General features: G+C 37.9%; 2 protein-coding genes across 2 annotated transcripts in view; both read right to left on the bottom strand.

Moving 5' to 3' along the window:
* Nucleotides 1-16006, bottom strand: part of LOC143459460 (uncharacterized) — a 54176-nt gene that overhangs the window by 32323 nt on the left and 5847 nt on the right. Inside the window, exons 16-35 of the mRNA XM_076956633.1 lie at nucleotides 15751-15940; nucleotides 15453-15534; nucleotides 15108-15260; nucleotides 14933-15023; nucleotides 14618-14732; nucleotides 14383-14482; nucleotides 14099-14294; nucleotides 13698-13928; nucleotides 13418-13526; nucleotides 13121-13259; nucleotides 12744-12946; nucleotides 12418-12591; nucleotides 11745-12092; nucleotides 11245-11487; nucleotides 5285-5410; nucleotides 4036-4280; nucleotides 1670-1905; nucleotides 1518-1597; nucleotides 867-1379; nucleotides 1-761 (exon numbers count right to left, since the gene is read on the bottom strand). Of these exons, the coding sequence (XP_076812748.1) occupies nucleotides 1-761; nucleotides 867-1379; nucleotides 1518-1597; nucleotides 1670-1905; nucleotides 4036-4280; nucleotides 5285-5410; nucleotides 11245-11487; nucleotides 11745-12092; nucleotides 12418-12591; nucleotides 12744-12946; nucleotides 13121-13259; nucleotides 13418-13526; nucleotides 13698-13928; nucleotides 14099-14294; nucleotides 14383-14482; nucleotides 14618-14732; nucleotides 14933-15023; nucleotides 15108-15260; nucleotides 15453-15534; nucleotides 15751-15940 (4335 nt within the window). The remainder of the gene's footprint in view (nucleotides 762-866; nucleotides 1380-1517; nucleotides 1598-1669; nucleotides 1906-4035; nucleotides 4281-5284; nucleotides 5411-11244; nucleotides 11488-11744; nucleotides 12093-12417; nucleotides 12592-12743; nucleotides 12947-13120; nucleotides 13260-13417; nucleotides 13527-13697; nucleotides 13929-14098; nucleotides 14295-14382; nucleotides 14483-14617; nucleotides 14733-14932; nucleotides 15024-15107; nucleotides 15261-15452; nucleotides 15535-15750; nucleotides 15941-16006) is intronic.
* On the bottom strand, nucleotides 5425-9159 carry LOC143459461 (uncharacterized). Its single transcript, XM_076956634.1, has 2 exons — nucleotides 8629-9159; nucleotides 5425-8487 (listed from the first exon to the last, which is right to left on the bottom strand). Exons 1-2 carry the CDS (start codon nucleotides 9112-9114, stop codon nucleotides 6562-6564), a joined length of 2412 nt encoding a protein of 803 aa, XP_076812749.1. The 5' UTR covers nucleotides 9115-9159; the 3' UTR covers nucleotides 5425-6561.

Genomic DNA, 16006 nt, shown 5'->3' with positions numbered 1-16006 from the left:
TCATAAAAGTCGCTGTCAACAGGTCGGTTCCAACTGACAGATTTGGACAGGTCAGCTGCATGAAGTTCTAAAATATATCCTTTGTTTTGTAAAGCGTTTGTCATTAAGAAGAACCTGTACGACACAGGTGGGTAGAGAGAAGCATCACTGACGGTGTATTCGTCAGGCAAACCTTCTACTAATATCGTCTGCAAACTTGCAGATATTTGTAGATAAAACGTCGACTTGCCAACGTCCCAAACAAATTGCTGAGTTGGTCTCTCGCACGTAGGACTGCTACTACTATTGCTCATACACCACAGACCAGGTTGGATATCGCAAGGATGAACAACAAACGCCGCACTTGGTAATACTGGGGACAGAAGGCAATCAACATGCACAACTAGGTCCTTCACAGAAGGTTTGTATCCCAGTAAAGAAGGAAGCTTCATGGTGACTGGACGCAAGGCAAATCGTAAAGTCATTTCTCTTAAAAGGTTATCTCCGTCGCAAACACACTCATCTACAGTTAAACCGAAGTCGAAAGTAACATCTATGTAGGACTGAGGCCCAATTGTACTGTTTGTAAAATACCAGATACTAGAGTCATCCGACACGTTCCAACCGCAAGTATCGTCATCAGTGAAGGCTATGACAGAATATGAATAAGAAGCGAAATCAATGGGGTATAGGCCATGGTTGAATAATTTTCCATGTGCAGTAACAAAATATGAAAATAAGGGGTTGTATTTTGGAATTTCATCATTTGCAGAAGATGTAATCTGGAAAGGTAAAACGTGTTAAACAGAAAGAATTGAAAAGTGTCTACTGTATAACGGGACAACTTACCACTGCTGATAGAAATAGAAATTAGACCACACCCTTACCTTGAAATCATCCAACTTCAGTGTGTTGCCCAGACATCTAACATAAACCTCAGTGTCCTTGCTCGATTCTAGTGGCATTCCGTTAACCACAAATGATATGACCATACGGAATGTAAGTGTGCGATCACAATACTCTGCTTTCCATGGAAAATTTTTGTTGTACAGTGTTCTTTCACTAATCAACTGACCAGATGTAGTCTCGAGGCCAACAACGAAGTCAAATGAATGAAGTTCTTCAAAGTCCAAATAGCTCGAATTGGCATTCACGTTGATCGTGCCCTTGCAGGAAATACTTGTAGAATGTTCTCCGTTTGATAATGGCAATGCAATAAGAACGCTAAAGGATGCAGATACGTTGGTTCGACCGGGTGAGAGGTATAAGTGATTTAAACCTTTTGCGTCCGTGATGTAAAACTCTTCCACGGACGAAAAAACTGGAAATGAGTCACAAAAGGTTTGTTCCAATTTCAGTGGTACTGACTGAAAATTGTTAGACTCATCTTTTTCTGCAACCTGTCATGTATGGTTATCTTATTAATTGCTGTTTTTATTTTGACTATGGACAGTACATTAGAATTTTTACCTAAAACTGATATATTCAGTCAAAAGAACTGTAGTAATTGTTTCACTCAAGCTAATATATTCTATTACCTGTCCATTAAAGCCTTTCATCAAAGATCCGATGGAACTATCCACCCAAACAGCAAAGTAACAAGTACCACGTTTGGAACCTATAGAGGAGTTGCAAATGTTTAGTGCAGCAGACGATAATGTGTCTTACTGATGAACAACGGTCAACATACCAAGGCAGCACTGGCGAAATGCATCTTTTCTATTAATGACAACCTCTCCTCGGAAATTAAGAATTTCTCCGTTACGTTCAACCGATTGCTTAAGCCGTGCAATGTCTTCAACTGATTTCTCGTATTCTACCATCACACCTTTCATAGGATCGGAGACAATGTTCTCACAAAGACAGAAGCGAAAGTCAAAATTGAGCTTGTCTTCTGCAACGCTTAGAAGCGACGGTAAAGCTAGACTGCAGAAAAAGACAGAATACAACTTCATAAGCCTTTTACAACATAGATAACACTGGTCAACAAATTTTTTTTTTTTTTTTGTTGCATGAGATTTTTTAACTGATTCTACACAATCTTGGGATGCTGATTTCAAATCTGCAATCAGTTTCTTTATGCATGCTCTAGTTTTTATGCAATCGAAAATTCAAATTTTTTCGTTTCTGGCTCATATTTAGTGTGCGCTGTCTGTATGGTACAGTACCAGTGTTTCAGATAGAAGCTTTCAGCTCTTTTAAGTTGTAGCCTATTGCTGTTTAAGGGCGTTTGAAGAAGCTAAGCAGTTTGATTATAGTGAGGTATTGCGGACAGATGCTGTAGGATAGGTTATAAGCTCCATTTTACACTCGTAAATGCAAAAATAAACCTGATTCATTTTGTTATATCAGTGTTGTGTACACGCTTTTTTCGTCAAAGATGAAATATAACATCGTTCGTGAAGCCTGCCTACAGAGCTTACTTTGGCATCCATCTTGGCGATCAAGATAAGAAATGGTCTCCACATATTGTGTGCCATAATTGCGAACAAATGCTCAGAGACTGAACAAAAGGAAAGCGGAAGAGTCTGCCTTTTTGCATTCCAATGGTGTGGCGTGATGAACCCCAAGATCACACGACTGACTGCTACTTTTGCATGGTAAATATGAAAGGTGTTGGCAGGAAGAGCCGACTAATGCTTTCTTATCCAAGTATACCATCAGCTATACGACCTGTTCCGCACTCTGATAGATTCCCTCCTCCAGTCTTTAGTGGTTTTACATTTTCTGAAGATGAAGAAACTGAATCGGAAAGGGAAGAGGTTATGGAAATGGAGTATAAAAGAACAGATACAGAATCTGAACACTCTTCTGGTGAAACCAGAGTAGCTGTTCAGCAGTTTAATCAATCAGAACTGAATGACTTAGTACGTGATTTAGATTTTTCCAAGCAAGAGGCTCAGCTCTTAGTCTCCAGACTCAAGGAAAAGCAGGTTCTAGAATAATCTGTAAAGGTTTCCTTTTTTCGAAAAAGAGAAGAACTCTTTCTTCCCTATTTTTCAGAGGAAAATATGCTGGTATATTGTAACGATATACATGGTCTTCTCGAACAACTGGGTATCTCCTCGTATGATACAGAACAATGGCGATTGTTTTTGGACAGTTCCAAGCGCAGCATCAAGTGTGTCCTTTTACACAATGGAAATGTTTATGAAGCTGTTCCAGTTGGTCACTCCACTGTCTTAAAGAAACGGCATGATGACATCAGAATTGTTATGGATTTGCTCAGATAACATGAGCACAACTGGATCATTTGTGTTAACCTCAAAATGGTTAGTTTTCTGCTAGGTCAGCAAAAAGGATACACTAAATTTCTATGTTATCTATGCATGTGGGACAGCAGAGCACGTGAAAAACATTGGACACAGAAGGAGCGGCCCTTACGTGAAACATTTCAAGTTGGCATGCCTAATGTAACACACAACCCAATCGTAAGCAGAGACAAAATTGTTTTTCCGCCCTTGCACATCAAACTAGGTCTCATAACACAGTTTGTTAAAGTTCTAAATCCTGACAACGAGTCCTTTCCTTTCATCATCTTCTTTACACTTTCCCTGCTTTATGCAAATGATAAAATTAAAGCAGCAAACTCAAAAAACGTACAAACTCAGAAGTTATTGGATTGCCATCATTCTTTTTAATGTCATTTTGCAAAAAAAAAATCGCTTATTACATGTATTTTACCAGCAAAAATGTTCTTTGTTACATTTTTTCAAACATTTGGTGCCTAATTGTCTGTAAATACAAATGCTAGTGGTAACACAATAATTTCTGGGAACCTATTTTTGTTTTGAGGTTGGTTATTCGACTATATGCAAGAACGTCATTTGACAAATCATGTAATTTTCAGAAAATTTGAATTGAGTAAATAAAAAATAAAAAATCGCAATTTGCAAAAAATCTAGACCTTGCAGAAAAAAACTAAGGTCAGATTCGGATTCAGCGCCCCCAAATTAGGTAAGAACAAGTGTTGGTAGAAATGCAACAAAAATTTTGTTGACCAGTGTAATGTTTGTCAAATGACGAACAAAACTAAACACATTACTAAACCCTTACTCTGAATGGGTGAAAACCACGGCGACTTCAAGATTAAATGTAGCCATTATGTCAGCAGAAGTCTCGCCATCTATTTGAGCAATCTCCTTAAAAATTGCTCTCAAGGTTGGTTGAAGGTCAATGTAATGTGGAAGATTGCAATTCACCCTCAACGGCTTAGTAGCGCGGTTGTTTTCGGTAATAGTGAGTTGAAACTTTGATATTTCTTTGCTTTCCCCTTGGACCAATTGGAAATGGATATAACGCTATCAGATAAAATATTTGATTTGCGTTTGTTCAGAAAGCTTATAGCATGCATATTTTGCACTAAAGGTATATAGGCCAATAGTTATTGAATGTTGTTCTACTAAGACTAGTTTTCAGGGACGGCATGCGGAGTTCTCCCTAGTGCCTAGAGCCAAACCAACCTAGAAGCCAAACTTAGCCAATAGCTGCCGTTAATTAATTCTACTAAACATTCACATTTTTACAATCAAACTTTGGTATATGATTTACCGTATTTATTTGGTGTTTAAGAACCAGAGTACTATTGGCCATTAAAAGCAGCGTGTAGCATTTTATAACAAAATCTTTCAATAGGCTTTCCGCATTTGAAATCCTATTAAGTGCGCTGTAAGTATAGCGAAGAATGTGGCACCAGCAAGGTAAATTCGTTAATGTTTCCGCCAAATTTCAATTAGCGCCGATTTATAAGAAACAAAATAAAGTAGGTTGTTTGAGCGCCAATATATCATAAACAAACATATAGAATCGACGCTTCAGTGCACGCTAAATTTTGCGTCTTCGGAGGCACGATATCTCGTTGAAAACTGCCATATTTTTCTGTTGGAGTTACAGCTATATTAAAAATACTATATAAAAAAAAATCAAAAAGACAGAATAAACAATGTGTGACAATCGGAACTCACACAAAGGCTAGCTCGGTAACCGGGGCTCAAAAGATCAGAAATCATTGCAGGGTTTAAGTCGTGCAAAGATTCTCCTCAGTCCGAGGTTAACGATTATAATTAATCGATATCAACGATTATAACGATATATGATAATTATCATGCCATACCATACCACCATAGTTTGTTATGCTTAGTCTATTCGGACTACCGACCGCTATCATGACTACTAGTTTGCGCTACTAGTGGGAACTTTGCATATAGCCCCAGACCACTTACCTTTGTTAAACAATAATTGCTAACATGACTGTTAAAATTACAATCTTGCATTTATAGTGGCGAAAATTTGTTGTGAATTGTACCTGCAACAAGCAAATTTCATTTTCAGGTATTATGATGTATCCACGCGTATCGTAAGTCAGAATATCTCGACCTTTGTCAAATCCTGTAGACAACGGAGGAGATGTTGTCCACCATTGATCGATTTCCTGAAAACGAACAATAACAATGTGGTTTTTAGAGAAGGTAAAGGGATAAGAGACGAGGTGAAAAATGCAAGAAAATTTTGGTTGAAGCAGCTATAACAAAAAACAATCCATGAGCTATATTTGACAAATTTGGAAAAAAAATTTTTTTCAACACGATGTACCAACAATTAATACAACTTGCGCGCTTCAAACATTAGTCAAAAAGTCTGACCTAAAACTTAATTTTGGCGGTCAGTGCGTAGCACAGCCCGAGAAATTCTCGCATAACCACGAATTTATTCTCCGCGAGACTTTCTCGGGAGAATAGTGTCCAATATCCTTGCTGCAAATGGCCTACCTGCGATCCGCCTGTGTTTAGTTGGCACTATACAAAATTGCTGTAAATTTTTAAGCGTTACAGGTACATATAATAAAAACGTATGCCTCCCAAAAGTTGTTGCCACATTTGCGAAAAGTTGTTCCCGTACGCAGGCTAATGTATAAAGACAACGTACAGCGTTGTCTGCATATATCCCACAATACAAGGGACTCACGTAAGCGATTTATCCGTAAGTTGAAGGATTATGTTCTTCAGTTTTATTATAAACTGCATAACATGTCAGCACAAACCAAATTGGGAAAAATTGCCTGGTAGTGTGTCTTTATTCTTTCCATATATCTCGCTCTTATATATAGACAGCACTCCATAATCAAATCCATCATGAGTTTATCATGTTTGGAACAATATAAGCTTACACAGCAGCAGCAACAAATTATGTGCCTGAATATATCCCACAACGTACACCTGAAACCTCGAAAACGACTGTAAGTTCCAGCAAAATCTAAAAAATTATGTACAGGAATTTGGCGACGGAATAGCGAAAAAGTGACAAATAGGCCTAGTATAAATATATGATAAAGGAACTTGTGCAGAACCTAAAAATGTGGATGAAAAAGCAAGCACAAGTTACATATAACCATGCATTCAGCCGAAAAAACGTAACTGCACATAACTGGATTTATCAAAAATCCCGCCATTATTAATAAAAAATACGGCTTGTACAATTTTTTCGTTTACCACAGTTTTCTTTTCTGCTTTGAAATACAACATATTTCGTTCCCAACAGTTACAAGAAATGCTACATCACAATTTTTATGTTGGAAATTAGTTATCATAGCAAGAACTGAGCCATGACAGGATAATGATCTGATGCAGATCCAGTCTCCTTTAGAACGGTGGACGGCTTGGCTAACGTTAATCCCCGAAAGAATATATAGTCAATCACCAGGCATTCCTTATTGTTGGTCAGTGTAGACACACACTTGCTGCTATTCGCCGAGAATGCGTTGGTCACCCCTTGATCATATATGACTTCCAAATTTGGATCCGACGGAGATAGATTAAAGTCTCCCATGAGGATGAGAGGATCTGGCGTTTCACGGATCACCTCTGCAATTCTCTCTAGGTGCGGTTTCGTCAACATCCACGCGTTTTTGGAGATATTACTAAAAACCGTGTGTACTGACACTACCCATAAAATTCGTTCCATTGAGCTGTTCAGTGAAGGAATTTTCACTGCTATTTTGCTCAAGTCGTAATTGTAAACGTGAATGTTGGATGAGGGTAATATTTCACTGTGCCGCTCAATTATGGGCCATTTCGACAACAGCGAGACGTCTCCACCGCCAAAATCTCGAGTATTTACTCCATAGTGAGCATGCAGGCCAAGTTTAGTTGACAAATAGTGAGCGTAATTGAAGCCGTAAAGAAAAACGGGATTAGTGTAGGATTCTTGCAAAGCTATGACATCTATTTTGTGAAATTGAATAAGATGTTTGGTTTTAAAGACGTTCAATCGTTCGCTGAACGCCATACCTTGCAAAACGTTCCAAGTCATAACGCGAAATTCGGTTCTGTTCTCGCTATCAACTTTCCCAGAATCGTTTATGTTGAAACTATAGAGAGTACACGCAGTGACAGTCAACAAAAGTAAGGTCAATGAAAGGTTTTGGGCTCGTTGACTTTCATACACGGTTTTGCGATTTCGCAAAACCAATCTTTGATCGTTTCTATTTTTGAAGCCACCAGCAAGCATTTCGTTATTTTTACGGCGACAGCACGTGATATTCAGTAAGACTATCACAAAATGCGGAGCCAAGATAAATAATATTGCAATCCAAAAGACTGCACGATGTTGATTCCACAACCAAGGCACCATATGCGGAAGAACGGAAAATATACTGGCTGCGGTTAAAACTGTTGTTACGCAACCGGCTTGTAACATTAAACCGCTTAGTTTCCAATGTCTTCGTCTGGTGGCATGACGCCTAACAGCTTTTAGCAAACGTAAGGTAATAACCCAAGTAACTGGAAGGCATGCTAGCATCAAGCATCCACCAATTACTGCAAGTGTCTGTTCTTTATAAAATAGGCAATAGACGGAGAGCACCCACAGTAGGATAACAAAAAATGATAAAAATCCATCGTTGCTCAAGTCACCTGCATATTTCCACAGTGACCTCGCCTCGTGCTCTAATGACTTCCACGTTGCAGCAGTGCACCCTAAAGTCAAACTCCAGGCGAACAGCAAACCAGATGTTAATGGATTACCAGATCCACACCATCTGGTCAACTGAGCAGGAGTGAGGGCAAAGAAAATCGAAATCCAAGTTAAAGAACCGACCGATAAAGCCGAAAGTATTAGAACAAGCTGACGGCATATTCTGTAAAAAGCATGGAGTTTTTCGGAGTGATTACGATTATTATCGTTTTCGGCAAATAAGGTTGACACTTGTATTTCGTTTGGCACATGAACAAAGCTTCCAATTTTCAGTGGCGTATTTGATGTTATGGTCTCACGGCTTTGTGGACATACAGCAACGTAACTGTTCTTATTATTATCACCAATTTGTCGATCTGAATGTTGTTTTTGAAAACTTTCGTGTAATGCCGACAAAAAATTGAGAAAAAATGTTGCAAATGACAGTGCAAAGCCTCCAGCAAAGGTCTGATGGAAAACTCCTAGCGTCAACGAAGCACAGCGTACAGACATCATCACTGCAAGAGATACAGGTATGTCGATGGCAGAAAAGCGTTTCTGTAAAATCGCAAAAACATCTGATATTATGAAATACTGTCAACTTGTATTTAAGCAAATTCGTAAAATCTTATGGGTAAAAGCATACAATTTGTTGTACCTATAATAAAAACAAAAACACGTATTAAAACAGTAACTTACGTCCACTAAGGCCAGGCGGATGTAAAAAGGAACAAGAAGAGCTCCAAAAGTGAGTAGGAAAAACCTCAACTTCGGATTGATTTCCAGGAAAGCATAGCACGAAAAAAACAAGACAAGAGACGACATAGTTGTGAGTACTACCTTGGTAAAAGCTTTAGGACTAAAGGAGAATTTACAACGTCCTGTGCAACGTTGTCTATCTGGATTTTTCTTTTCTGTCTTTTTCACAATTGGTGTACGTTTTCCAGATCGGTTACTCCACTTTTGTTTCGGCAAATTAGCCAATTCAACAATGACGCAGAATATGCAAGGAACCCACATTAGTACGTACAGTATAGCCGCCGTTGTATCCAGGCCAAGATAATGCTGACGCATATTCGCCTGCAAAGCAGCCTCCAAAAGTGTCCAGTTAAGCATTATTATTGTGAGCCTGGCAAGAAAGTGTATGCAGACAACAAGAAGCGTTTCTTTGGGTAAGTCAGACATGTTCCCAAAGAAAGGCAAAAATTACTTTTGAACTACAGGTATACCTTTAAAATTCGGGCAAAAACATAATTTAATCTACGCTTTTCACTGTTGCACTCAACATAAAGCTAAAATGTGGCATTGCCGTTATGATATTCGAAAAAATCCAATCCTGTCGTAACAATTTAAATATAATTTCAGACAAAAACAGTTTATTTTATTCCAGATCAGTTAAATATATGTGTTTTATTGTACTTTATCTACATATATATATATATCTATATATCTATATGGATGTCACTATTTCAATGGAAAAAATCGTCCGTTGAAAGCGATTTTTTATGGTTTCTTGTTAAGCTAATTATAATGTTACAACATAGTAACCAAAATCTTCCTTCTAGTCTCAATCTAACTTCAATTAAAACCCTAAATAGCTTAAATCAACTTCTTGCATACTTATTCTCCTAAGCTAACCGCCTGTCTTTAACAATGGGCAGCGTGACCTACTTACAGTGAAACAGTCACTTTGTATCTTTATTTATATCGCTGCGATTTTCTCAGTCACTGTCAGTCCAGTTGGGGAAAGGTTTTTAAAGGCGGGGTCTCCAGGGGAAAAATTTTTACAGTAGATACAGCCCGATATTGGACGTGCAGTGACGCCCTTTCATTTAAATCCGCAAGGGGAGCGCGCTAGGGGCGATAAACCGTCCCAGGACACTTCTCTTCCGCCACGTTTCAGAGAAAACGCAAGAAAAAACAGTCTCCACACATGCAACAGAACCATCGAAAGTTGGCCGAAATTTGATTTACTTTTTATAATTACTCGACGTACGCTGGGTCAATTTCCACAATTAAAACATTTCTAAAAAGACACAAACTCGGTTAATTTAAACTTATGTTTGAAGGTTGAGCATTATTTTTTATGATGTGTTACTTAGCAGATAAATGGGCCAATACTCGTAGTTAAATTGTAATCAAATTCTGCTCAGTGTATACGTAAAATTCATATGACTCAAGGAAAGAAAAACCTTACATCCTGTATATTCTTACTTCGAGTAGCTTGCGGTCATACATGCAGTTTCTCAATTTTACTATAATTTCTTAGAACGCAGTTTCCTGTTCAGTCTAATATTCTATTACAGTATATATCTACCAGCCTTCACACTAATCCTTCCTTCAATTCACTTCTGTTTTATTCATTATAACTCGATGCTTTGAACGTTATGGTATTTAAGCTTCCACCTTGCAATTTATTTTAATCTTTATTGGAACTGGAATGAATTGCGACAACAATAAAATGAACATTTATATGGACAAGTCTTGGCGAATTAAAAATAAGTGAAATGCTTTGAAACCGTAACTGCGAAAGATTTTCTGGCTGATATGAGACTTATTTAATGCAGCTAGAACTCCACAAGTTATAACCTTATAACCACAACTTTAGTCAACTGCGCAATGCGCTTTAAAACATCAGCAACAAAAACTAAAAGTGGTCACAAATTCCATCGGAAAAGACTTATACAAATTCACAGGTCAGTCACCAGAATGAGTAAAACCGTAGACTAGATATTAGATATCACGGCCTGTCTGAACAAATGTAAGTGATTCGATACGACATGGTGGATAGACATTTCCGATACTTAGTCATCCTTAGGAAATAAATTGCAATGCGGCAAGTTAACAGAGCGAAAGCTAAGAGTCACGCTTTGAATATCTACCATCTCATCTGAACAGTATCCGTTCCAGTTGACACGTCACTGTACCTGCCTATCGAATATCTCCACAGGATGTTTTCACTTAATCCACAAAATAATGAAGGATTTTACGAAAGAATGCACAGTTGCAAACTCACTCTTTCATTAAAAGAAAAAATTTGTAACATCCGGCAGACTGCATATAGCGAAATGGTAAGTAATTTTAAGATGTGAACTTGTTTGCTTTCAAGCCCTGGCAAAATCTACACGTGATGAGTATATTCGCTTCTGCATGCGAACGGTGGTATAACATGGCAGTAGGCTAAATTCTATCAGGCTTCCATTTATTCATCATAATATTCACAGTTTTTAAAAGTTTAATTCAGCCAATTTTTTCCCTATGATGCGATCTTGGAAAATTTCGTTTTCTACAGTACAAGGACAAAGACAAACTCACAGTTATACGCAAGACGTCTTCGGTCCCGGAAAAATCTGAAGATGAAGTTACTAAAAACTTGATGTTCGGAGTACCATCAAATGCATCCGATATGTCTCGACTGATATCAGGGGCCAGGGATGCGACACTGACTTGTAAGGAGAGACGCGTAGATACTCCGGCTTGAACCGGGTACTGAAACCAGGATATGTTGACTGAGCGGTCGACGATTTGCAGAATGTCATTAAAGCAATTATAATCGAACTGCAAATTCATTAAAAACAGTTAAGGTTACATGTTGGAAGTATTTTCAGATTGGTTTCGTATTACACAAGTTAAACTGTTGATCAAATAGCAATGTTGCAAACAAAACAGCGACAATTTAAAAGGGTTTGTATTCAAAATATTTCATGGTAATAAAACAAAATCTTAGCATTATAAATCACATTGTATGGGAACATCGAAAAAAACCTACATATTGTATGCTCGGGAAATAGTTTGATAATAACCGTAAAAATCACCTTCACAAGTTGAATTTGGTTTGAGGGGTCGGCATCTTGCTCATCGTAGGTATCAAGTTGAGCGATCAAGTAAATGAAACCGCAATAGTTCACGTCAATGGTGGTGGCAGTAATGTGAAATGTGTTTTCCACTACCAGCGTATTGCGCTGCATTAACCAGGTTGAGGCAACCGACGTCGAGACGATGGGTGAGAGCTGGCGGGATTTGAACACAATATTTCCGGCGATCGTTGAAGACAGGAGTTGGTGATCGTTGTTCTTTCCGTTATTTTTGCTATCTAAGCTGGTATCAGTGGACAAGTAAAATCGAATTGATGGCAAACTGAGCGAAGGAATGTTTTTCAAAGCCTAAAAGTAAACTGTATATCGTTACAGGGCAGCCTAAAAAATCCGTTAAGTTTAAATGTCTAATCAACCACGTTGAGTAAATTAATTATTATTCACTACACAATTAATTCACTAAAAAAATTTACAGAAATCAAACATATCAAAACACAACCTACATTTCAATATTTTATAATTATATATATTCATTGAATTAAAGTCGAGGAAACAAAACAGGATATCATATAGTAATGGGCATTGACGATACTTTAGTTCAAGACCTATACCTTAAAGTTGTTGAGGAAGAGGGTATATTATTACTCATAAGCGTTATACATAAGGCGCTTACAATAGGCGAGGAATCTTGGGAAAATACCGAGCGTCTAATTTCAGATATGCAAGTGATGTTGATGTCTCCATACTCTACAAGTTGCTCCCCGTCTTCTCCTATCGTAGCGGTTACGTTGCCTATGGAAACAAGGTCAGTCAAGGCGTGATCAACCATGTCAGGAAAGCAATTAATCTGGTAAATAATGCAAACGTGGTTAGATCAAAAAGTATCAAAAAAATCAAAACCGACCGAATTTAATAGGTAATGATAACGGTGCAAATGTATGAAAAAGTTGAAAAACTCCAGAGCATTTATAGTTGAAAATCTTTAGAAAAACAACACACCTTAACTGGAAATCGGGCCGTAGAGTCGTGTAGGGCATTTTCTTCTTGTTTCCAAGACGTTATCTTTCCAAACAGATAAACAAAGTTTCCTTCGCACATCTGGTTGGGTATGTGAACAGCGAGACTTGCAGTAGTAAACTGATAGACAGATCCACCGCTGAGAGTAGAAAGACGGAAAAGATCTTCCGGACTAAACTGAATGGCTACAAAAAAGTCCAGGTCTTATAATCCTTTACCATTTTGCAGGTGGTAAAACTAAAACCACAGAATATGGTGACACGCAAACTACAAGAGAGTGGTTGTCGCAATATCACATCGAATGCTCTATAAAAGGTGTCGAAATGAAAAAAACAAATAATTTAAGAAATGTCTTTCACCAGACGGTACTTCAAGAGCAAGGTTTTCGTTCAAATACTTTTCCTTGGAAAGGTAAAATTGAAACTTGAAATTAGGTTTCCCGTCGATCGCTTTCAAAATGAACGCTTCTCTGCCAGCATTTCTGATCGCACCAGACACCTAGAACCATATCGAAGTTTATAACAAATCACATCACTGACTCTTTTCCTTTAATAATTAATTAGTATTAGAGTAACAATAAAAACAAAACATATAAAATCTATTTGATGACCAAGTTACCAACAGGCAATAAAGCAGTTAGTAGTCTACCAGTTTACCTCAACAGAATGTGTAATTCCGGCACTCAAACCGGATTCTTTAAACGTCAGCTGGAAGGAAGCAAAAACCAAGAACTTTGTTGGGCATTCAATGACAACTTTACTGCACCTAATAACAGTGAATGACAGTGGTTACTATCGGCAATTAGCAACATTAGTTATGTTATAGTCTGAAACGATGGCAGTTAAGCAAGACAAAGTTACACCTGCTTTGGGTTACGTAGAATATAAAGTACAAAATTTGCATATATACGCAAAGATATTGTTTCTGTGAACTTACTTTATAGTTCCATCATCTGCTATTTCACTACCAGTAACATCCACCCAGTTCCCGGTGGTGATGCAGAGCTCAGACCCTGATCCGCAATAATGCTCTGCAGCTTCCGCATCCAGGAAGACCCCATCCCGATCTCGCACTGTGACTTGTAACTTTTTTATATTTTCAGAAGTCGTCATCTTGTTATGTAAAACTTTCGCTCCGAATGATGAATATGACAACCACGTCATATTGCTATGGAAACACGGGAAAGGACGGGGGTATAGGTTTATCAATTCTCTAAATTTCAAGTTAACTCGGACACCATTGTAAAAATTGCTCGATGGAAGAGAAAAATTAGCACTTTTTCCAGCAGGCTTGCCATATACACAAACTAATCTGTACTGTGACTACAAAACACAAACCTGTCAAGTGCAATTTCATTTATGCGTCTGGCTATAAACATTCTGAGCTGAAGAATCTTGACCGCGTCAGAAGCATAAGAAACGAGATCACTATCGATCGTTGTGAAATCAGCAAGCAGATTAAACGGGCAATGGGTGCCAACCATCCAGTTATTACATGAGGCAGCAAAGTTAACGATATGACTTGTTACGATGTCTACGTCAAGAAATCAAATATCACCGGTTGATAAGCGAGTAACAATACAGTAAACAGCATTACAAAAGGGACTAAAAATGTAACTTGCCGGTACTACATAAAACGGTATTTGATTGTAGAGCGAAGTGAGCAATATCGTTGTGCACGTTATCATCGGATGACAGTGCTGTTCCAGGTCGAACCACAACCTTAGAAATAAAACAAAAGCATTCATACAATTAAGCCTTTCAAACTACGGACAGATTAGTACAGTATATTACAAAAAGTTTCGAGTTCAAATTTTAGACTTCGAGAAAAAGGTTTTGCCTTTGGAGACAACTTACTCGCAGATAATTAGGAGTTGAATCACATGAAAGCTGAGAGGCTGAAATAGGTGCCAACACATAGCGAAAATATATTTTCACCGAATTGTCGTGTTCGTGGGATCCAAACGACTTCCTAAAAGCATATTCGAATGACGCAAGAAAAATTATGCTCTGTGTGTGTGTGTGTGTGTGGTGTTAACATATTATGTAATAAATATATACAGAAAAGTTCTCAACTAATCAGATTTCACGGTGGTAAAAATGAGTCTGGCATCGCTGATGGGAGAAAAACACAAAAACCTGTGTATGACCGTTTCAATATACAACTCTTACCTTTGGTTTGGAAGAATGACGGATGAAGTCTCAGCATAGGTCGAGTAATATGAGTCGCTGGAATCTGTTTTCCGTCCAAGATACAGTTGAACTAGAAATATGCTTGTCAATGTAGCTGCTGGAATTTAAACAAAAAATGCTACTAGTTAAACACCTATGCCTATATCCTACATACATTCATAGTTGCCGCTTTCGTCAGATGCAGTTGATATGTAGCATTTCGGGTACATGCTGCAGGTTAAAGTCAAGGACATAGTTATTGTTGTGGGAAAACGGTATGCAAAATGCCCAACTGAAAGTCGTGCTAAATCGCTCACAGCAAAAATATCTGCAAAAGTTACAAATATACACATTTGTGTTAGTTTACATTAAAAAGAGAAAGTTATATCAGTCAACAACATTTGTACTAGCATCGTTTATCAACAACGGGTAGATTAATTAAAATCCCTATAAGAAGCGTTTCTTAATTATTAGAATGTTTGTGGTTAGCAAATCTACCGAAAACACATTTTATACTTACCCTTTGTACAACTTCGCGTGACTTTCTGGATCATATAGTTGTTGTTGGTGTCAATTTCTCCAACAGAAGTGACAAGTTGTGCCTGTATTTGCAAGATAAAATAAGTTAGATCTAACATCAACTTATAAAATTAAATTTTCCAACTGCAGTTAAAAGTGCAGATTTTTGTAGCTTAAAAGCTTGGAAAATGTTTTTAAACGGTCTGTGTTTTTAAACTACTACACATAGAAATAAGGTAGAAAACGATAAAACCCAGTGGCAAAATTAAACAAAACGTAGAAATGCTGAAAACACCAACTTTTAAAATGGCGTAAATCGGACCGCAGTAATCGACAAGATTGGACATGACTGGAATCGAATAAGTGTCGTCAATCACATGACGACCGATATTACCACCAGAGACCGTATTTCCGACCGAAGATAGATAGAGACCGGAAAATTCGCTATATGCTGTTGGATCGTCCGATTGGGCATACCAAAGGGTCAAACTGAAATTGGGCACATCAATAACTGATAAAAGCAGCAAATAGAAATTCGTGGGGAGTAGTGTTAAA

Source organism: Clavelina lepadiformis, chromosome 5 (assembly GCF_947623445.1).
Source record: "Clavelina lepadiformis chromosome 5, kaClaLepa1.1, whole genome shotgun sequence".
Classification (NCBI taxonomy): Eukaryota; Metazoa; Chordata; class Ascidiacea; order Aplousobranchia; family Clavelinidae; genus Clavelina; species Clavelina lepadiformis.
Note: the sequence above shows the minus strand (reverse complement) of the source record. Positions and strands in the feature narration are given on the sequence as shown.

What these genes read in the sequence shown, in the direction of transcription:
- LOC143459461 (XM_076956634.1), bottom strand. Translation starts at nt 9,114, where the DNA reads ATGTCTGACTTACCCAAAGAAACGCTTCTTGTTGTCTGCATACACTTT. An exon ending in TCCGCCTGGCCTTAGTGGAC is followed by an intron (nt 8,488 to 8,628) that starts GTAAGTTACTGT and finishes GCGATTTTACAG; the next exon opens with AAACGCTTTTCTGCCATCGA.